The 23,419-nt window shown below is 42.1% G+C and overlaps 1 protein-coding gene across 1 annotated transcript in view; it reads left to right on the top strand.

The window, feature by feature from the left end:
• The window catches only part of LOC144227655 (contactin-associated protein-like 3), a 159,585-nt gene that overhangs the window by 111,608 nt on the left and 24,558 nt on the right, over nt 1-23,419 (top strand). Inside the window, exons 15-19 of the mRNA XM_077759328.1 lie at nt 3,355-3,552; nt 7,252-7,408; nt 13,141-13,268; nt 20,866-21,036; nt 21,980-22,198. Coding sequence (XP_077615454.1) covers nt 3,355-3,552; nt 7,252-7,408; nt 13,141-13,268; nt 20,866-21,036; nt 21,980-22,198 — 873 coding nt within the window. The remainder of the gene's footprint in view (nt 1-3,354; nt 3,553-7,251; nt 7,409-13,140; nt 13,269-20,865; nt 21,037-21,979; nt 22,199-23,419) is intronic.

The raw sequence follows: 23,419 nt of genomic DNA, 5'->3' as shown, positions 1-23,419 counted from the left end.
TTGTGTGTCATTGCGCCTCCTCACCTCCTCGGCCACCTCTTCATCTTCAGAAGGGAAGTGACAAGTCCAGTCATCTGGCATATTGCCTGCCTTGTCTTCCCTGGAGCTCAAGCACCTCTCTTCCCCCGCCAGAGACTCAGGTGACTGGCTTCACTTCCAAAGAGCTGGTGTTTAGACCCAAGTCTAAACGAAGATGCCAGACTTCGTTTCGGGCATCTGTGAGAAAAGGGATTTTTGCCTTCCCTTTCCTCGAGATCATCTTCCAGCCTGTGAGTGACAGATCTACTGGCTAGACAGGCATCAAATTTTTTTTGTGAGGAAGTCTTTTTCCTTCTTTTTTTCTCTGGGAAGATGAAAGTGAGCGTAGCAGAGATGCTTCGGATTCACATCTACCTGAATATGTTCTGTTCTGTCTTCCCACCTGTTTTTTCTCATAAAAGACTCTGTGTAGAGTTTAGAGGCATGCTATAAAGTGTAGAAAGTGTTGCAAATTGCAAGGTGGATATAATTTGGCAAAATAAAGAGAAACTAGGAGGTGTCCTGTGATGTGGTACGTCAGTGTTACTTTTTTAAGTTTATGTATTTACTTTGAGAGAGCGAGAGAGCACAAGCAGGGGAGAGGTAGAGAGAGAGGGAAAAAGAGAGAATTTCAAGCAGGCTCTGCACTGTCAGCACAGAGCCCGACATGGGGCTCGAACCCATAAACCACGAGATTGTGACCTGAGCTGAAACCAAGAGTCGGACGCTTAGCCAACTGAGCCACCCAGGCGTCCCATGTTATTTTTAATATCCTGCTTACCAAACCAAACCATCAGATTAATTTACGTCGATTTGCCTAAGCAAATGGGCCAGGAGTCCCAGACAGCATCCCCGCACTGTGCACAGATGAAAGAAACCTCCCTGAGCTAGATGAACGTGATATGATGTGGTCTGATCCAGCAGTTCCAAAATCCCGTTTAAAAATTTCCCTTATTACAATGAATTTCTTCACATTCAACTTGTGCTTCAAACTATAGTGAAAAACAGCTAAGTGTTCTCCATCACGCTGGTCACTTGAGCTCCTTGGTCTGTCTCCTCATGGTTGAAAGTCAAGCTTATATTGTATCTCAGAGCTGCCTTCCCATTTATAGTTTGGAAATCTATGAAGATCATATGTTGCAGAAGATCAGAGAAACATAATGTGCCCTTGTTGCAGTCTTGGGGAAAAAATATTTCTGGAGAGAGCAATCATTTCAATTTTTCTTTTTTCAAAAGACAGCTTTGAGATTCTTTTCCCGGTTTCCCTTCTCTCCACTTGAAAAAGATTTCTATTATTACCTTTTAACCATGCAAGACCATGAATCCATCATGCTGACCACTAGCCTGTATGGGCTACTCAGGCACATCATTTTTCTTTGTGCCGTAAACCATGAAAACAGATGACACACCGACATTATAATTGATGAACTCCCCAACCTAACACATGACTTCTCCGTGGCTCCTTTTCCCCTGTTCTGTCTGATGGAAGAAACCCTGAGGGTGAATGTGAGGAGGTAATTACCAAAAATAACGCCAGGTCCATTTAAGTCATTTTCCAGGAAAATGTTGAAATATAAAATGCCTGGTGAAAACATGATTAGAGGGGGAAAAACCTGTGGGATTCAAGTTGCTATAGGAACACTCACAGCCCTTCAGTGAGCAGCGAGAGGGGATGACCTATTAAGCCTTTTTTTCTCAACTGAATATACCCCTGCATTAGTCATGCTGACTCACAGTCTGTTCTTGTTCCTGCTAGATTTGGCATATTTGGTGATGTTTTTTGTAGGCTTAGAGCCGGAGTTCTTTCCCTGGCCCTTGGGGTTCTCTTCCTTGGAGTTCTGGATGTATTTGATGCACTTAGGGTGTGTGAGCACCAGCATGGCTGTTAGATTTTTCCCAGGGCAGGACAGGGCAGGGGTGGGGGCCCGTGGAAACTCTTCTGGGTTCCTGGTAGCACTGCTTTGATTTTTGAACCTTGTGTATGTATTAGACATTAAAAGTAATCAGAACGGACCTCACGTGACTGTCTCTAGCTCCTATAATTTGGAAATATGGTGACTGATCATGTATGGACCAAATATGGGTTACAGAGGAGGCTATGTAACTTCATGTTATAAATGTAGTTGAGTTAGAGCAACTTTGAAGCCAGCCTTTTGGCCACTGAACTGCGGGGGGAGGTATATTTTAGAAGAAGGTAAAAGAAATCAAGATGTTCTTCTTCTGTTGTAAAAATTGTGGAGCACTTTTTGATTGTTTATAAATGTCCTGTTATTTTTTTATTAAAATTTTTTTAATGTTTATTTATTTTTGAGAGAGGGAGAGAGAAGAGCATGAGTGACGGAAGGGTAGAAAGAGAGGGAGACAGAATCCGAAGCAGGCTCCAGGCTCTGAGCTGTCAGCACAGAGCCTGACATGGGGCTGGAACTCACAGATTATGAGATCATGACCTGAGCAGAAGTTGGATGCCCAACCAAGCCACCCAGGTGCCCCTATAAATCTCCTTTTAAAATAGAGTTAATCAATATAACAGAAATATGTCAGAATTTGCCAGCAGACATTTGCAGAGCTATGGTTACTGCCACAAAGAGTTATATTAGATACTTAAAGGCACTGCATTATTGCATGCTGGCCACTGAATGAGTTGCTGACACACGGTCAGTCAATTTTTGTCAAAAATACTTACTTTATTATTTGGAGGATCATATGCATCGGTTATTCCTCAAATGTATCTTTTACATATTTCCTTGATTTCCAGAGAAAAAGATAGATGATGAATATACTTATTAAATGTTTGCATATTATTTTTTATTTTTGAGAGGTAGGGGAGAGAGACAGAGAGGATCTGACATGGGCTTTGCACTGACAGTGGAGAGCCTGATGCAGGGCTCCAACCCATGAACCATGAGATCATGACCTGAGCTGAAGTCAGATGCTTAACCGACTGAGCCCCCCAGGATCCCCTAGGAATTTGCTTATTAAAAAATAAATGGACACACAATAAAAATTACCTTTCTTTTTATGGTAATGGAAAGAAATAAATTAAGGGAGAAAAAGTTATATTTATAACCTTGAGCATTATAACACAGAACTTTAAAAATTGGCCCCCGGACAATGTTGACCACATTCAGAGTAATACAAATTTCGGTAAAGAGAGTCCCTATTATTAACATTTTCACAATGCCACTTATGTTGATTCTAATGTCAAGGAGATTGGATAGCTACAAACATAAAATCCTTAAGTCAGATAAAAGATGCTTCCGACTTTCCTATTAGTGTTTAATTGCTCCTACCTAGTCACGGTCTTTTTCTCGCTCCCACCCCATTTCTGCCCACAAGACACCACCTGGACCTCAGTGCAGCACAATGGCTCACATCTGGCCAGGGTCAAAATCTCAGATGGAGAAGGTGCCCACCCTGTGGTGTTCAAGTACACGGCCAGCATGGACCAGCTCCAAGCCATAATCGACCGCGCGGACCACTGCCAACAGGAGCTGGCCTTCCACTGCAAGAAGTCCAGGCTTTCAGCTCGCCACGGTGAGTAATCCGCATGCTCGGCCATCATGGGCTGCAGTGCCCATAGGTGGCCATGGCCTGCCATGGATGCGTGAGAATCTACGGCCACACTGCCCACGTCACAATCTGGAAGTTACAGAGATGCTTTTCCTTGGAGCAAAGAACAAGGTCAATGTGTCGCTCCTCGCTCAAAGCTGCGAATGATCTGACGTGTCTTCCCAGACTCAACTGGACACCTGGGCATAAAAGCCTCCTTACGGGTTATCTTAGATTGCTGACGACACATGCGGCTTAGTTATCTATCCGGAGGTGATTATTCCATGAGATTCTTTTGCACAGACTGAGTGTCATTGGCGTCTGGGGAAATTATTAATTAGGGAGCAATGTTAGTCCCATGCAGCTCTCTCACACAACATGCCTGCTGATGGTTCATTTTTCCTGTCTATGCTACTCTTGAAAATTCTGCTTTTGGTTTTGTATTTTCTTCCTTTGAAATATCTCATTTTGTCAGGGTGTGCAACCCCCTCCCCCTCACTGCTCAAATGAAACTCCTTGGTTTTTGGGAGGCTGAGCAGATATCTGGGGGGCAGAGTGAGCAGAGGGCGGTAGTCAGGATCCCCCTGAGTTCAAGTTCAGAGCCTGTCATTCAGCAGCCATGGGACATGGGAGCCGGAACATTGCTTCATCCCTCAGAGCCTTCAGCGCTCAGATGCTCACCTTGCCACGCCTTACTTACGCAAGGTAGAAATTGCACAAAGTGAAACGCTACCGATTTGCATCTCTCCAATTTACTGAATTTATAGTTAGTGCTAGAGGGTTTAGTGTGTACTGTGAGTTGATTCCTGCTAAATAGATGACTGAGCTAAAATGGTATGTTCCCAGAAGGATGAGAAAGTGGCCTTGGGAAAGGGAGGCAGTGCTAGGGAACAAGGCGGGTTGGGCTGTGTCGCCAGGGAACGAAGGCGAAGGCAGGGCAGGGTGGGTTGGCACCAGCCGCTACCACAGTCAGAAAACAAAACCACCCAGCGAATTTGGGGGCAAACTCCGCACGTGGTCCGTCCCAGAGCCCAGACACCACCCTGCTCAGTAAAGACTTCCCTCTTGGAAGGCCAGTGTCTACCTGCTGTTTTGCAAGTGGTAACTCGATTGCCATCTTTTCCCTATTGATATATAAAGCACCAACAGCAGCAACAAAAACAAGTATTTATTTGCAGTTGGGGTAAAGATGGAAAGAGAAAACACTTTTAAACTTGTTAAACACTCGCTAAGGAGACAAAGTGAGGGATTTTTATCTATGCACACTCAAGGCAGCTGCTTTTCTTTCTTTCTTTCTTTTTTTATTTTTTATTTTTGAGAGAGAGACAGAGAGCAAGTGGAGGAGGACCAGAGAGAGAGGGAATCACAGAATCCGAAGTAGGGTCCAGGCTCTGAGCTGTCTGCACAGAGCCCGACGTGGGGCTCAAACTCACGAACAGTGAGATTATGACCTGACCTGAAGTCGGACACTTAACCGACTGAGTCCCCCAGGTGCCCCGCAGCTGCATTTCTTATATTCTGCTACTGGACAATTTGTGATACAAAGTTAATTTAGACAAATTCAGTACAGCCCTGTATAATTCCAGAAGCTCTTAATTAGGGCACACATGAGGTTGGCCTAAAATAGTGTGACCTACCACACCTCAAAATTGTTGTGCTGATTTGCTGTGCATTATTGATAGACACGAACGGGCGTGAGAAGCATGATGCTACCCTTGTGTGGAAGGAGGGGCCACTGTCTTCACCTGGAGCCTTTGCTAGAATGTCGCCATGGGGAAAAGTCACTCAAGGCTGCTGCAGTATGGGGACCACGTGGCTTAAGAATGTCATAGAGCAGATTGGGGAATGTCAGTCAAAATCCACTTTGCTCCCCAAGAATCTCCCCCTGTTAAAATTCTCAGACATTATCAGGACCCTGAGGTCTTGTTAATCGTGAGAGGAGATAAGGTAGGGCCAGGCCTCACCATAGCAGCCCCCGTGTCCTGTGGTTTCTGGAGGGCTGGTGGCGAGCAGAGCGGCCTCAACTCCCCTTAGGGTCCCACAGCGTCTTCCTTCAGCAGCTGTCAGGTTTCTGTGCTGGAGATGGTTCCAGGGGATGTGAGTGTGGGTGACTAAAGCGGAGCTTGGGGTGGTAAGTGCTGATTCCAGGTAACTTCAGTCTCTGTACTATGGACGCTAAGGTCCCTGAGGATTGTAGTTATGGCTTGCATGAAGGACAGCCCACCAGGGATGGAAACGATGGAGGCCTGGGGCCATGATCCTTTCCATTTTGGCTCTCATTCTTCTTCATGTCATTCTTACTGATTCCTTATGCAAATTCTCCAGATTTCTCAAAGAAATCTTGAATGGAGCCAAATGCATTCTGTTACCGTTAGCAACACCTGATGCTTCTTACTTTATAGAGGAAATGAAAAATTCCGATGTAAACAAACAATCGTGCATTTGGATGCACCAATTCCTTCGCTCCTCAATCTATGAAAGAGCGAGTATTAAATAGTCACATTTTTCAAATGGTGTTTTGAAAATATCTGTGAAATTGAAAAGATCTTCCATCCCCTAGAGAAAAGTTTTCAACATATTGGAAAAAAAAAAAAAAAAAACAACTGCAGATATAGATTTCTTGGCACACATCTCCCCCCATGGGCCTGCGATGGGTGGTAATGAACGTGGCCGGTGTGTTTACAAGCCAGGAGGGTGCAGGCAGACGGTGGGGTCTCATCAAACAGGGAGCTGTAATGAGCACTGACGGTCGTAAATTAAGGAGAAGCTGGGAATGTGTTCCCGACGCCTGCTGGGGGCTGGATGGGAACAACCTGAGGATCTGAGCGGGCGCGCTGAGATGGACCGGCATCTCTGCAGGCCAACTGAAGGATGTCACGTCCATCGGCCCTCCTGCTCTGATTCTGTTTATTAGGGACTGTATTCCTCCACACTCTGAAGTCCCACCTTCCTAACCATCCTCAACCCCCAGGAGCCTGCAGCCTCTCCCTGGGGCCTCTGCAGTGGGTTACCTGTGGGTTGTACATGGAAGGAGATAGTGCTGAAGAATTGAGTTGTGGGAGCCTCGGTTGCCTGAGCCTAGGACGCACCCCAGGCATGGAGAAGGCTCGTCAGGACCCTATCTGTAGTTTCCAAATACAAAGCCAACCCATTCAGTATAAGAAGAAACACATGTCTCCATGAGGCTTTTCAGACCTGATGAGAAGGACCAGTGTTTTCCGCTAATAAATAAAGCAAAAAGAACCCATAGGTCAAATAGTAATATTACACTATTTCAACGGTGTTTTTGGCTCTTGAAGAGATTTTAGCGTCAGTGTATAAATTACTCTGCTTTTCTATGTTTTTTTTCTTAACGACAATTCTTTTGTGAATGTTACTTCCAAATAAATGAGGTAATTGGCGTCCTCAAGAGAAATACGTAAATATCACGCCTGGATTGAGTTAGGGGACTGCTTCCTCATTTTCTAATAAAAGTAAAACATATGGTGAGAACGTAAGTCTGGATATGGAAATATTCTTTAAACAGTTGGAAATCCTCTTAGAAATGGTCCTGTTGTGGAGTTAACATCTGCTCACATCTAAAATAGTCGCTGTGTTTGGAATAGCGGGGAGCAAAGGACTGTGCTGGGGAGGCAGGCAGTGGGGGGCAAAGTAGGTGTCACCTTTCTCATACTTGTCTTTCAGATGGAACCCCAATGAGCTGGTGGGTTGGAAGAACCAATGAAACACACACTTACTGGGGCGGTTCTCAGCCTGATGCTCAAAAATGTGCTTGTGGATTACAGGGGAACTGCCTTGATTCTCACTATTACTGCAACTGTGATGCTGGCCGGAATGAATGGTGATTTCCATATAATTTCCCTGTGCAAACTGTAATTTTTGATTGTTTGAACTATGTGACTTAGGCAGACGTTGGACAAGACAGTTCTGTAAAGAGCTAAGATGAAAGGGTTCCCTAGCGAGCTCCAAGTAGAAGCTCCGATGTGTGCAGTGTAATTGATCTGAAGCCTAAAGTGTTAAGGTAGCCTCTCTGTTTACCTGTGAATAACTAATCGTGTCCATTTTTTTTTCTAACAATACAGAATAGAAATACCAGATTAATGTCTCCCATTCACTGAAAGTAAAATATCCAGACTTTCTAAAGTTTAACCCGATTAATAAGATGATTGCCCCAGGGTTGTTTGCTGAGCTCCCTCGCTGCTAAACGTCGTTTTAAGTGGCCACGTTGGGGAAACCAAACACGGTCTGGCATGCACAGAAGGGGATTTATGGAACGTAAACCTCTCCGTACAGCTGGAGTTCTCAAGAGGCTTCCAGACCCAAAAAGAAGGTGGAAGACGACAAATCTTCCAGCTAGCACTCTAGGTAGCAATGAATAACTCCCTGAAAACCCATGTCTACAGACCTGCCCTCACACAGATTTGGATCCAATGTTATACTGTCCCTGAATTCAGTTAGTGGGGCCACGGGTTGGCGGCACCGATGGCTCATCGTAGAATTACATGTCATTCTTACCAGAGCCCTGCCCTCCCCCAGGGATTCCCGCAGATAAAATGCCATCAAACATGAGCACGCAATCCAGTGCTACAGAGCCCAGGGGGACAGAAGTGGGAGGCAGAAGAAGCCACAGAGTAAATCGCTGCCTAAAAATCCCAGGTCACGGATACATTCAGAACATAAGACAAAATAAAATAAATATGGGAACTGGAATTGAAACACGAGAAAGCAGTGACTGACGAAGGGGATTGTGATTTACAAAAGAACCAAATGAATGTTTACAAATGGAAATATTACCATTGAAGTTTGAGACTAATTGGATCAGGTAGTAGACACAGGTGAGCAGAAAAGTGGTGAAATGGAAAATGTGTGTAAACAAATGGCATGGACTGTATGGCAGAGAGACACACGATGGGAAGAAGGAAAACAGTGACATGAAGGGGTAGCGTGGAGAAGCCTGGACAGGCGTCTGAGTCAAGTTTCAAAAGAGAAGATTGGAAATCGTCAAGGGCAATGATCAAATAGCCAAGAAATGTCCGGATTGGAGAAAATACAAGCATACCAAGCAGGATAAGTAAAATTCAGTCCATCTGCAGACACATCATGGCAAAACCGAGGAAATTTAAAGAGAACATTAGAGGGAGCAGAGGTGAGGAGTAATAGCAAAGGCAGGCAGAGCCAGCCGGCCCCCTCCCCGTCCAGTGCCACCGGCAGTTGCTGGCTTTCCCCTCGCTGTGTGGTAGGAAAATAACTGCCCCAGTCCAAGCACGTCCCCAGCTGAGATACAGTGAACACCCAGACAGACAGACAGACAGATGCTGAAAGAACATACAATGTTCGAAGAATTGGTTTCAGAATCAAAGTAGGTGATCTTGTAAGGAGTATCAGATGCAAGAAGAAATAGTGAGGGAAGAAGTGTGTAAACTGAGAGGTTAAGAAAATAACATGTGCATCCTAGTCACATGTCACAGTACATATGGAATTGAAATGGGAGGAGGCAATCCGATCCTATTAAAAAAATGATTGTGATTGACAAAGAAATTAAATTTAGAAATGAAAATGTTATTGAAATTTAAAGTTTGTTGCGTAGATATTTGTTAGCATTACATTGTTTTTAGTGCATACGTTAAAATTTTAAGTGTGACCGCTAAAGAATAGACGTGGACAGTACAATATTCAAACGGGATTTTTATTTCATTTTTATTTTTTTAATAAAGTTTATTTACTTATTTTGAGAGAGACAGAGACAGCATGAATGGGGTAGAAGCAGGGAGAGAGGGTGATAGAGAATCCCAAAGAGGCTCCACACTGTCAGCGCAGAGCCTGATGTGGGGCTCCAGACCACGAAGCTGTGAGAACATGACCTGAGCCCAAAGCAGCAGTCAGACGCTTAACCATTAGTTAATTCAAAAGAAGGTAGGAAGTAAAATCTAGAAAAGAGGAAGAAACAACAAGCAACAAAATAACAAAAATAATAATGAGTAATCATACACAATAAATGTGACAAAAATAGCCATTTAAATCCAGATAGATCATATTGCATTAAGAATAGGTGTATCTCATTTGTACACCTAGAAATGTGGAATGCAAAATGCTGAACACAGATTTACCAAGCAAATACACACAGAAGCAAGTGCAGTTTTAAAGTCTGAATATGGGAGATGATTACTCTCACTATATTACAGTGCTTTTTAATTTCACCAACAAAAACTCCATAGCAATCCTAAATTTGTATGTTCCTAATAAAAATGAATCAAAATACATAGAGAAAATAATTTACCAAACTGAAAGAAGGAATATACGAATCAACCATTATACGAAGACATTTAAACATACATCTGTTAACAATTGGTAAATCATGTGGACAAAAATGATTAAGCATACAGAATATTTTAAATGAAATGAACAGCTTGTTTTGGTAGCCACCTAAAATGATAGAATATATAATTTTCTCAAGCACACATGGCACATTTTTGCAAGCTGGTTTTTCTAATATTCCATAAAGCAAAATCCCCCAAATTGTATAGTAGTTGTTACCATATGGACAGTTTCTCTGATTATAGTGCATAAAATCATTTAGTGCATTTAGGTTAGAAATGAAGACTAGAGGGCTAAAAAATATTTGAGGCATTTGAAAACCACACATGATTAGAAACAAGGAAATGAAGATCACATTATTCATAGAAAATATAGTTGTCTACTAGGAAAACTCAAGCATATACAGAAATATTATGAAGTTAATCAGAATTTATTTCGTAGGGCTATGTACTGAATCTTAGAATAACTGGACTCCTATGTAGAACATGTTACTATAAGAAAATATTATAAGAGCCACTTGCTGGATCAGCAAAAAGAATGTAGTACTCTGGAATAAAAGATAACAAAAATATGCACAACTTTTATGGAGAAGACATCATAAAGCTTTACTGTGAGACTCTAAGAAGACATAAATAAGTGGAGATATCACACCATGGCCATGAGTGAGAAAAATAGGTGTTTCCTTGATTCCATTTCATTCCAACGCCAAACATCTGCTTAGCGTTTGGTTCAGTGACGAGCTGGGAAAATGTACACAGAAAAGCAATGGTAAATAACAACTGAAGATGGAAACCAGGAGAGGAGACTGGCCTTGCTGGACGTGAAGTGTCCCGGTGCTGCGGTAGTTAAACCGCCTGGGTTTGTCAAAGGGATGAGCAAATAGACTAGCAAAACCCAAGAGAGAGCCTGGGAGTTTTCAAAATATGCGACTCTGGGTGGTAATGATTAGGTTGTCTCGTCTCTCTTTTCCCCCAAACAATTAGGAAATGTGAAAGCTGACCCACTGTTTGTTTGCTATAGCTTTTCCAGCGACTCCAAGTCATGACAGCCCCGTTAGACTTTCAAAAAAGTCCCCTGCAAAACAGCCAGCAGTAAGGATAGTCTCTAGAGCGTTCGGACTGAAAACAGAAAGGAAGTTGCTTTGGAAGTTCTCTTACTAAACGTTTGAAACCAATTGTGAGTAGTCATCATGCCTTGACATGCAATGGCTCCAACTTTCGAAAAAGTAGAGAAGCAAGAAGAAAACTGAGGCTACTCCAAATGAGGCTGGTGACCATGATAATGAATCACATGTTACGTGAAGCGTAGACAGTTGGGAATGACCTGCGCTGATAAATTTTAAAATTAGAGTCATTTCCAATTTCCTCAGATTCAGGAAGTTACTTTACAAACAACGGAATGAAAAAAGAGCTTATTACAGTGTCTGCCTTATGAGACACAATTACCCTTTATGATTTTCCTTAAGTTTTTTTAGGGCTCTGTGTGCCTTGTAATTGCTAAGAACAATTAAAGTGTAGCTTTTCACTACATTATAAATGTAGCTTTTAAATGGGTCTCTAAAATCCAAGGATCCTCAGTGAATAACTAACACACTTACGTTTTTCCTCTAGAACGTTCTACCAAAATAGCAATGACAAGAATTAAAATGCATATTTGTAACATTGATTGATATTTAACATGAGGAGTTAATCTGGTGCATTGTCCCTGCATTTATAACAAGATGTATTTTCAGATTGAGTCCCCCCATAATCCATGGAGCCTTCTAGCTTGTGACCACCAGTTCCCAACAAAGCCAGGCATTATGTTTTTGGGATGGCCTACCTGTGTGCTTTCACCCACAAAAGTCGCAGGGTCTTCACCAGATAAAGTGAAGTCCTGTGGCTTTATTGAGTCTGTTTTTTTGGAAACAATCTGATTTTTTAAAAAAATTGTTTCTTAGCTTTCAGGATATTAAGTTCCAATGTTTCACGGCTTACCATAGGCACTGCCAGTCGCATTGTTACATTTTTTTAAGCAAAATAAAAATGTCAATAATTTTCACCTTTCTACCTTAAAAGAATACTTTGATGCCTAAACACAACTGAAATAATTAGCTATTAAGGTATGCAGATTGCTTATTGCAGCAAAGCTATTAGGCTGCACCATTTGAAATGGCTAATTGTTTCGACTTGCAGAATCATCAATTTCAGATGCTTCCATTTGTCCACATAAGAGTGAGTGGTGGCTTTGTAATTGTTCAGCATTAAAATCTCCTAGCTTCTACACAGATATAAGGCATCAGAACCATACGTTAGATGAATCATTATTTGTTCCTAAATCAAAAGTACATACATCACTGAAATATACAGTGAAAATATGAACAGCTTACAATGAGCAGAAAAATCTTCTTTCTTTGTCCAGAGAGGTGTTTGGTGGTCAGCCAGCTTACGACCCCGGACCTCTGGCTCTTAGTCTAGTTTTTGTTGTATTGGACCCACAGATATTAATGCTGTCTTCAATATTCAGTTACATGATTTGGCTATAGTACAATTATATTTTTGTTACTATTTATAATATCCACTAGGTTTCTTGGGGACATCGATGGTGGTTTTTATGTCCACGTCCCCAACCCACAGAGCCTGGCCAGTAGAAGCTGTTTAGTAAGTGTTGGTCGAATGACTGGATGGTGATAGCCATGGATAAAGCACTTCCCATGCATTATCTCATGTATTAATGTACAGCGCACATTATATCATACTTTCAATTTGGTTTTGAATCGGTAGTTTGTTTTGGCTTTTTTTTTTTTTCTTAATTTAAGGCTCCAATAAATAAAGAAATGTCTAGTAACTGCTCTACGAATTTTAGAAAATAATAGTAAAAAGAAAAACATCTGAGGATTGAAAACCTAAATCTTGGCAGTCAGGTGGGTTTTTTTTAAACGAAGCCCAACAGATCTTGCATGGGCAAGTTCTGCATCTAAGTCTTACACAGCAGCTAGATTGGAAAAAGCAGTGAGCTGCCTAATTGCAGTGGAAGTGTAATCTCATGCCAGCACTGAGGCTTCTGATTTTGGACCCAGCCCCTGTCTTCTTTGGGGTCACGGAGACAAAGATCTTGGGTCCCCAGACGACCTTATGTAAGTGTTCAGATTAGCTCTTTTACTTCCCGACTGTTCCGTAGTCACGCTTTAGCTTGATACCTCTTGAACTGCAGTAAAAGACTGTTGCTTCTCTGGATGTCATTCACAGTAATGTTAAGGTTGCCGTGTTTGTTTTGTAGGACCAGCGACACAGTAGTCCTTTCCCATAAGGAGCACCTGCCCGTCACTCAGGTTGTGATGAGAGACACAGGCCAGCCACATTCAGAAGCGGCCTATGTGCTGGGACCTCTGCTCTGCCAGGGGGACAGTAAGTAATGGGAAGAGGAACTATGTTGATCCCTAAAAATACACATCAGTGTTTTAGGAGAAATACAGCTGCCTGAGTTCATAAAAACACCACCTGCCCTGATGTTCCATATTTCATTAGAATATAAAAGAAGTGTGTGTTGTCATTGTAATTGAGAAAAAAGGGAGAAAACACGTGTCACCTTTGGAGTATGTGTCCCTTATGCGGTATTGAAATCAGACTATTGCTGTGGACTTACTGAATCACCTAAAATACTGTATCACCTGGTCAGCAAACATCTAACATACACAGCTAAGGAAAAGACACTCAGCTGAGTGCTGAGATGCCTAAAACTGGTAAGATAATGAGAAACGGGATCACAGAAGCCATCGAGGGTACCTGTTCATTAACACCTGTTGGCAATTCTGGAAACCTCAGCGGTTCTGACATTGCTTTCCCTCCAACTACATCTAGATTTCTTTCGTATCCTTCCTTCACTCAAGCTAATTGAAATAAAATGCATTGGTTCTACATTTAATTTACCTCTTTCTAATCCCTCAGGTTTTTTCCTCCATCGCTTCCTAGAAAGTGCTTTTTCTAACTCACCAATGAGACTTCGACGTTGCTAAATCCAAATTGTAATCTCCGGTGTCGTCTGAGTTGACCTGTTGTGGCCACTTTGGTCTCCTTTCCTGATTCTTACCCTCCTTAGTGCCAACGAACCACAACATTCTAGGTTTCCTCCTTCCTCCTTCACTTCGCCAGTGGCATCATGTTGGGGTGCCCTGAGCCCGCATCCTCAGCCCCTCCTTCTCTCTGCTCTCTGGCTGTTCCCTACAAGCCCATGGCTTTAAATACCACATTGATGTCAGCGAGTGCCCCGTCTACACCTCAAACCCAGTCTCCCTGAACTCCCAACCCTGGCATCCAACTGGCCGTTCAGCACCTTGGCTTGTATTTCACTAGGCATCATGAAATCAGTTTGTCAAAACTAAGGGGAAAGAAGTGTTTCCACAACAACCTTCCCCACCTCAGTACATGCAGCCCCATTCTTCCTTTCGCTTAGACTGAAAATATGACTCACTCCCAATGTCTTTCCTCTCTCAACACACATCTAATTCATCCACAAGTCTTGTTGGTTCCAACTTCAAAAATGGATCCGAATCCACTTTAATGGCCACCAGTGCCTGGATTGTTGATGCAGCTTCACCGGCCTGCCTGCTAATGCCTCTGCCCGCCGAGCTGATACTCCACATGACAGCCAGCCGGACACGTCAGGCCATGTCCTCTGCCCCAGACTCTGCAGGGGCGCTCACATCAGAGGAGAGGCCAGAGCACAATGTCCACCAAGGCCACCGTGGTCATGTTGCCTTCCGAGCCCTCGGAGCCACAACCCAGCCCGTAGGAGATGTTGCCTTGTGAAGAAATCCTGACATTTCTGAACCTTGCTGTTGAGAAAATAAGAGTTTCCTACCTCAGACAACAGTACTGAGACGTGGAAAGTAAAAATGTGAACACAGTAACGTGCCTTGACTGATGGTAGTATGAAGAATTGTTTTTCTCGCTCATGACGTGAAACTGCAGACCACGGTTCTGTTTCTGGATAAGAAGAACTTAGCACACCCCACCTCCTCTCTCCCACTGAGTCCTCCTCTGAAACCTGGACAGAATGCCCTGAAGCAGCTACCTCCGGACTCTGGGAAGCAAGCAGCAAGGAGGAGAAACCAGAATGCACCATTTATGTTTTCCTGTAGCATCTCTCGGCCAGCCCGGATGGGGACACCGGGTCACAGAGAGGGTTCTAGGAGAAGCCCTCTAGCCCTGGCTGGAGGAGAGAACTCACAGGGAATACAGGGAACCCAGTTCCCTCTTTTTCCGTGTTTTCTGAGGCCCCAGCCCCCAGGCAGAACCATGGAAATAGCAACAGAACTTGCCCCAGGAGCTTGCAAGAGCCAGAACTTCAGAAAGGACCTTTTGCTCTGAATAGGGCCTTTGGCTCAGAGACCGTGGGCAGACCCCCGTTACTTTTGTTTTCTTTTTCTTCTCACCCATCGCTTGGCCATGGACATGATCAAGTGGCAGAGGAGCATAGAGCACACAACAGAGCAGTCTAAAAATAACCCGTTTTCTGGTCCTGTGATGGAGAAGGGAGACCAGGGAGCCAGAAAGTACTTGGAAGGGCACAGGAAGGGAACCGTTCAAGAAGGTGTGCTATATGTTGTTTATGAAGTACTGGGTTCACTTCAGAGCAACACTTGTGTGGATCTGATCCAAATTGTAGACCAGAGAAGTTGAGAACTGACCAGAGAAGCTACCACCCAAGACCCAGACTGGCCACTGGGTGGCGCACGAGTGAGGCAGATCCGAATACTACTGCAAATGATAAACTGGACCACCATCAGAGACAGCCCACAGAAGGCACGTTGGAATGTGTGGCCAGGTCCTAACCAGGCTGACTACCTGCAAAATAACTAGCTAAATAAATAATAAATAATAAAAAATAAATTTGTATATTCAACATGCTCCACAAACTTTAAATAAAGTATGGAGTTTGTCAAAATGCTATTTAAAAGATCTAGGAAATACTCCAAAATTACTTAGCACAAAGAACCAGAAAAATCCAAGCTGTCTTGGGAAAATATAATCAACAGATACTACTACAAATACGATACAGAGGTTAGAATTATCTGAGAGAGTTTAAAACACCTGTCACATAATTGCCCTACCAAGTAATCATAAACACTTACTTAGCAAATGGAAAAAGAACATTGCATTCAAAGAAATAGGATATATAAAGAGCTAAATGAAAACTTTAGAACTGAAAAATACAGTCACTGCAATAAAAGATGCATTGGAAAGGCCAAAGAGCAGATCTGAGATGAAACAGGGACCTTAAAGATGAATAGAAATGATTCAATCTGAACAAAAAGGAAAAAGAATCTAGAAATAAACAGGGCTTCAGGGAACCATGAGTCAACAATAAAAGATCTAACATTCATGTAACTGAGTACTCAGAAGCAGACAGAAAGAAGAGTGTGGTACTGAAAAAAATATTTTAAAAAATAATGGCTGAAAATTTTCCAAGTTTGGCAAAAGACAGACTTGAGAAGTTGAATGAGCTTCAAACAGGATAAATTCAAAGAAATTCACATCCAGACACATCATAATCATACTGTTGCAAATAAAGGAAGTAAGAAATTTTTTGAAATCAGCCAGAGAGAATAATGATGTGTCATCTGTAGGTGAACACCAACTCAAATGGCAGTGATTTTCTCATTAGAAATATGGAAGCCAGAAGAAAATGGTAAAACATTTCTCAAGTGCTAAAAGTAAAGATATTAGTCTGGAATTCTATATACAGCAAAAATCTCCTTCAAGAATGAAGATAAAGAAATTCTCAAACAAAGGAAAACTAAAAGCATTCATTACCAGAAGATGCTTTAAAAGACTTTCTAAAGGAAGATTCAGGCAGAAGGGAAATGACATCAGAAGACAATCTGGACATCAGGGATAGAAAATCAGCATTAAAAATGGTAGATAATTGGGGCATGTGGGTGGCTCAGTCAGTTGAGTGTCCAACTTCAGCTCAGGTCATGATCTCATGGTTCGTGTGTTCAAGCCCGTGTCAGGCTCTGTGCTGACAGCTTGGAGCCTGCAGCCTGCTTCAGATTCTGTGTCTTCCTCTTTCTCTGCCTCTCTCCAATTCATGCTCTGTCTGTCTCTCTCTCTCTCTCTCTCTCAAAAAATAAATGAACATTAAAAAAATTTAGTGATAAATATCTGGGTAAATATAGCAGTCCATTCTGCTATTGAGTTATGTAAACATATCTGAGGGTTGAAAGCAAAAACAACAATGTTATTTCATAGGGTTTTTAATGTGCACAGATGTAATACATTTAGCAAAAACAGCATAAAGGGGAGCAGGTAACGTGACAGAATTGTTGGTACATTTTTACAAACCAGTCAAAGAGTTGAAATGTAGATTATGAGCAGACTGAGGAAAGGTAAGTACATATACTGTAATTTCAAAAGAAAAAATAATAATCAAGGAACCACTATGGACAAATAAAAACAGAATACTAAAAAATGTTTAGCTAACCCAAAAAGAGACAGAAAAGGGGAAGCAGACAAACAAAAGAGTGTAACAAACAGGAAAAAATAAAATAAAATGGTAGAACTAAATCCCACATGTCAACGTTTTATTATGATGATTAGTCTACGCAAACCAATTGAAAGATTGTTATGACTCAACTATGTACTGTGTACAAGAAACTCTCTTCAACTATAATGACATCACAAGTTAAAAAAGAAGGACGGGAAAAGATATACTGCCTAAATACTAATGAAAAGAAATCTGGACTTTCTATTTTAAAATCTCTGCTTGAAAGCATAGAAAACTAATAGATACAAAAAGCAATTAAGAAGACATGAGAATCTTAAATGGGTGTGCTAATAACTGGGCGTCAAACTACATAAAGCAACAACTGCCAGGATGGAAAGGGGAAGTGGACAAATTCATAATTATAATTAGAGAATCCAGGATGCCTCTCTCATTAACCTAAGAGAGGGAAATGAGCAGGGGTACAGAAGCTTGGATGTCACCACAAACCAGCAAAATCTAATGGACATTTATGGAACTCCCTCCCAACAGTACAATATATATTCTTTCCACGTGCACATGGCTATAGCATATTTTGTGTCACAAAACAAATGTGAGCAACTATCAAATAAATCATGCAAAATACGTTCTCTGGCATCAATGAATTAAAAGAAGTAAGTAACAAAGGCAATAAGAAAGTCTCCACAAACACTTAGAAATTTAACCCCAAACTGTTAACTAATAAACGAATTGAGAAGGTCTCAAATGGATATTATAAAACAGATGGACCTGAATGATAAGAAAAATACAACATATCAAGAGTGGTGGGGGTGTATTGATGGCAGTGCTTAGAGGAGTATTTATAGCATTAAATGTTTGTATTATGAAAAAAAAATCTCAACTCCGTAATTGAAGCTCTTACCTTAAGAAATTAGAAAAAGGAGGAAAAAATAATTCAAAGTAAGCCGAAGGAAGGAAATAATAAAGATACAAAGAGAATACCATTCAATTTAAAGCAGAACAATAGAGATCTATAAAAGCAAACAAAAATATTTTTGAAAGACCAATAAAATGGATAAATTTCCAGCACAGCTGTTGAAGGAGAGAAGAGAAAAATCACCCATGTGAGGAGTGAAAGCCAGAGCATCACTACAGACCCCACGGACATTAGTAGCATAGTAATGGCAGTCTACAAACAACTCTACGCATGTACATTCTCCAACATATATAAGACAGACCGATTCCATGAAAACCACTAATGACTAAAACTCACTCAAGATGAAACAGACACCTGGACCAGACCTAAAAGTAAGTCATGGAATGGAATCCAGTCTGAGATGGTTTTACTGGTGAATTCTACCAAAGAAGAAATAACACCATATTTACACACTCTTTTGCAGAAAATAGAAGAGGAAATTCTTCCCAACATCACATGAGGCCAACATTGCCCTGATACCCAAACTAGACCAAAAAAATGCAAGAAAAAAAGACAACTACAGATAGCATCATCACAGACACATATGCAAAAATCTTCAATAAAACATTAACAAAGAATCCAGGAATATATGAAACAATGATACATCATCACTGACTAGGATTATCCCAGAACGCAAGGCTCGTTCAGTGCAGCTGATTTCAGAACAACGCAGGTTTGAACTGTGCAGATGCACTTATATGCACATATTTTTCCAGTAAATACAGTACAGGCCTGTAAATTATTTTCTCTTCGTTATGATTTCCTTAATAATATTATGCTTTCCCTGGCTTACTTTACTATAAGAATACAGTATATAATATATATAACATACAAAGTATGTGTTACTCAAGTGTTGATGTTACTGGTAAGGTTTCTAGTCAACAGTAGGCTGTTAGTAGTTAAGTTTTGGGGGAATCAGAAGTCACACATGGATATTCAACTGTGCAAAGGTCAGTGCCTCTAACCCCCTGGTTGTTCAAGGGTCAGCTGTATTTGGAAATCAATCTATGTTATCTACCATCTTAACAGTTGAAAGAAGAAAACTCACACCAGATGCTTTTTCTGCATCAATTGATAGATACACAATAATCTCTTAGGATTTTATAATGAATTAACATGATAATTAATTTGTATCAGGATAGCATTCACAACGAAATCCTTAACAAACTATGAATAAAAGGGAGGGGACTTCTTCATCCTAATAATGGGTATCTCTATCCAGAACAGCTAGCATTATAATTATTGGTGAAAAACTGACTGGGAACAAGCTAAGGGTATCCAATCACACCACTTCTCTTCCACAATTTCACTCACACCGGAAGTCCTTGCCAGTGCAGTAATGTAAGGAAGGAAATAAGAGTACACAGGTTTAGAATGTAAGAAGGCTGTTCCCAAATCCATGCACGATTGGCACAAAGTTAATAGCAGCTCTGTTGGTAAGTGACAGAACCTGGAAACGAAACTAACTTCTCAAATGTGGACAAAGAAATGGTGGTCCCATCCACCTGATGGAATATTCCAGAGCAGTAACAACATGTGGCAACTTGAATGCATCTCAGAGGCTTTATGCTGAGTGAAAGAAACCAGTCTCAAAAGGTTACCTACCTCATGACTCCATTTACTGAAACCTGGAAAGGGCAAAACTAGAGATCATGGTGGGCAGGGCTTGAGGGTGGGTAGAGGGTGTGCCTATAAGCAAATAGCAAGAGGGAGTTTTTGGGGTGATAGAACTGTTCTTTATCCTGATTTTGGTGATGGTTGTACAAATCCATGTGTGTATTTTTAAAATTTTTTTAATGTTTTTAATTTTTGAGAGAGAGACAGAGAGACAGAATGCAAGCAGGGGAGGGGCAGAGGGAGAGAGAGAGACACAGAATCAGAAGCAGATTCCAGGCTCTGAGCTGTCAGCATAGAACCTGACATGGGGCTCAAACCCACGAACCGTGAGATCATGACCTGAGCCGAAGTTGGGCGCTTACCCAACTGAGCCACCCAGGCGCCTCTGCATGCATGTATTAAAATTCATATAACATACATCCCCTAAAAGTCAATTTCACTATATGATAATTTTTTTTTTTTATTTTTTAAGTTTATTTTTGAGAGAGTGTGAGTGGAGGACGGGCAGAGAGAGGGAGAGAGAGAATCCCAAGGAGGCCCCAACACATGGCTCAAACTCAGGGACCATGAGATCATGACCTGAGCCAAAATCGAGTCGGACGCTTAAGCGGCTGAGCCATGCAGGTGCCCTTCTATGATAATTTTAAAGTAATATTATTTAAAAAAAACAAAAACAAAAAAACACCGGCTGTTTCTAGTGATTATCTCTCCATGCAGTGCAGCCTTGTTGGGAATCTTAATCCTTGAAAGAGTCAGTATTTCAATATTCATTCACACTTTGGCTACATGTTTGGAAGAACCCCCAGATGAAGGCTTGCATATAGTTATAGCATTTAACAGCAAAAGATGCTAGAAATACAAAACGTAGTTGCTATTCGTTCTGTTTCATTGTTATGGTCGCTGTCTTTTTTTCTTTTCGGAAACAGATTCATTTTGGAACTCAGCTTCCTTCAATACTGAGACTTCATACCTTCATTTCCCTACGTTCCATGGAGAGTTCAGTGCTGACGTGTCTTTCTTTTTTAAGACGACAGCTCCTTCTGGGGTGTTTGTAGAGAACCTGGGGATCACAGACTTCATCAGGCTCGAGCTGCATGGTGAGTTCCTCCCTGGACAAAGCCACCAGGCACTCAGGAATTAGCAGTAACCCCTTTGGGAACCTAATTCATACCACATTGCAATGTTTTGTCACGTGTATTTCTTTAGTAAATACTAAAGTTCTATTATTTTACATCATTATTTTTAATAGAGAGTGAAGCCGATTCAGAAAACACACAACAGTCTGTAGAGAAGCAGTTAGCTGCCCTAACTCTGTGTGCAATCAGGATATTTAAAACCAAACTAGTCAAGTAACTCACTAAATTATAGAATCACTTCATTTAATTGACTGTTCACATCATGTATGCATGTATCGCAAGGCTCAATTCCTTACTTCAGAATTTCACGTAGTAGGGTGCCTGAGTGGCCTCAGTCGGTTAAACATCTGACTTTGGCTCAGGTCATGATCCCTTGGTTCATGAGTTCAAGGTATGGACCTGCATCGGGCTCTGTGCTGACAGCTCAGCGCCTGGAGCCTGCTTCAGATTCTGTGTCTCCCTCTCTCTGCCCCTCTGCTGCTCATACTTTGTCTCTCTCTCAAAAATAAATAGGCATTCAAAAAATTATCTTAATGTTGTGTAGTACTTTTTAAACAAAGTATATGAAGATTTAAACCACCTTTAAATAAACCCATTTATACATATGAAGCCTGCTAGCATGTTAGTTTTCTTCCTCTAGGTGAGTATCTCAAGTCCTTAAAGTTTATCAGCATGAAGCGTGAGCTCTGAGCAGGAAGGAATACGTTAAAATCGCTTTGTTTCTCTTCCTCTGGGATACAGATTTAGTTAGCCCTCCTTGCCAGCTCAGCGTGACATTCGTCTGCACCAGTGTCACTGTCCTCTGCTTTCACAAGGAGCGTGTCATGGCATTTGCCTCCTGTCTCTCAAGACTAAGCTTCCTCCCCGTGAATGAGTGAGTGACTCTCCCTATCTGTCTTTGCAGCTCCCTCCGAAGTGACCTTTTCCTTTGATGTGGGGAACGGACGTTGCGAGGTCACAGTGCGGTCGCCCGCTCCCTTTAATGACAACCAGTGGCACTACGTGAAGGCGGAGAGGAATGTGAAGGAAGCGTCGCTTCAGGTGGACCAGCTCCCCAGCAAGACCCAAGCTGCACCTGCTGACGGGCATGCACGTTTACAGCTCAACAGCCAGCTCTTCGTGGGTGAGTGCGAGTGGTGCAGACCCAGAGAAATGCCGAACGGGACAGGTGACTGCGGCAAGTGCAGACTTCGGTCCGCGCCTTGGGCTGATCGCCCTGGTGAGAGCATCTCTTTCCCCAGATCCTTAATATTGTTCCCATAGAATGTTCTTACTGATCGCAGTTTCCATAGCCTTCCCAGTCTCGAAACTCCGAGAGCAGAGACACTCAATGCACCCAATCCGTGGTGGACTCCCCAGCTTGCACTCAATGGCATAGATGACTTGCTTATCAATACCATTTACAAATCCATTAACAATTTTCGTCCAACTCCCCCGCTCCACTTCTCAGGGAAGTTGGAGAGCCCGCCTTGCGATTGGGGCAGAACCTCCAAGTGACCGGCGGAGACTCGCGTGGCTGCGCCCCCAGGACCCCCCAGCCGCCGCTCCTCAGCACCCCCCTCCCGTGCTGCTCAGTCCTTGGAGATGCGGGTCCAAAACCGGGCTGCCTCTTTATTCTCGGTGCCCATGCTTTAAAGATTAAAACTCTGGGTTATGGAAATCTTCCCTTTCCTTGGCTTGCTTATTTTTTATAATGTTTTCTTTTGCCCATAGGGAAAGATAAGTTTTGCTACGTTACTTTTCAGACAACTCTATTCTAATTTGGAAACCGAGCAGATTAACAAAGTAGCTCTCACTTGATCATTTTTCATGTATTCTAAAGTAAATAATGATGCAGTCTAATTGAACACTGATATAATCACAAATTAGCACTCAGTCTGCTTGGCCAGGAGATACTTAACGGCATCTGCAGGCTGGTGCTATGTAGGGGGTTCGTGTGTGTGCATGTGTGTGTGTACAACCCATGGCCCCAAACATGTCTGCTTCAAGCACAGCTCTTACTAAGTAGGCTTCGCATCAAGTCATGAAACTGGATCAAATTAAACAATTTTATTTTCTGATTTGTGATGCTGAAGATCCATTAATGGAATTCTTAGGAACAGAGTTTGCATGAACATCTACCTAGAATTAACATCTCCACGGAGATGTTTCTAGAGCTTGATGCTAGGGGAACATTCTGATCTGGCATATGTACCCCAGACCCACTGAATCAGAATCCCTGGGAATGAGCCCAGCTCTGTTTTCAGCATGCATTCCAGGTGGGCCCTAGGCTCCCAGATGTGAGGTTAGGCTCGCACGAGACATGATAGAACTACAGAGAGTTACAGTGTCCAGTTAATGTTAC

This window comes from Crocuta crocuta, unplaced genomic scaffold, assembly GCF_008692635.1.
Source record: "Crocuta crocuta isolate KB4526 unplaced genomic scaffold, BGI_CrCroc_1.0 scaffold41, whole genome shotgun sequence".
Taxonomy (NCBI): Eukaryota; Metazoa; Chordata; class Mammalia; order Carnivora; family Hyaenidae; genus Crocuta; species Crocuta crocuta.
This window is presented reverse-complemented; position numbering and strand designations above follow the sequence as displayed.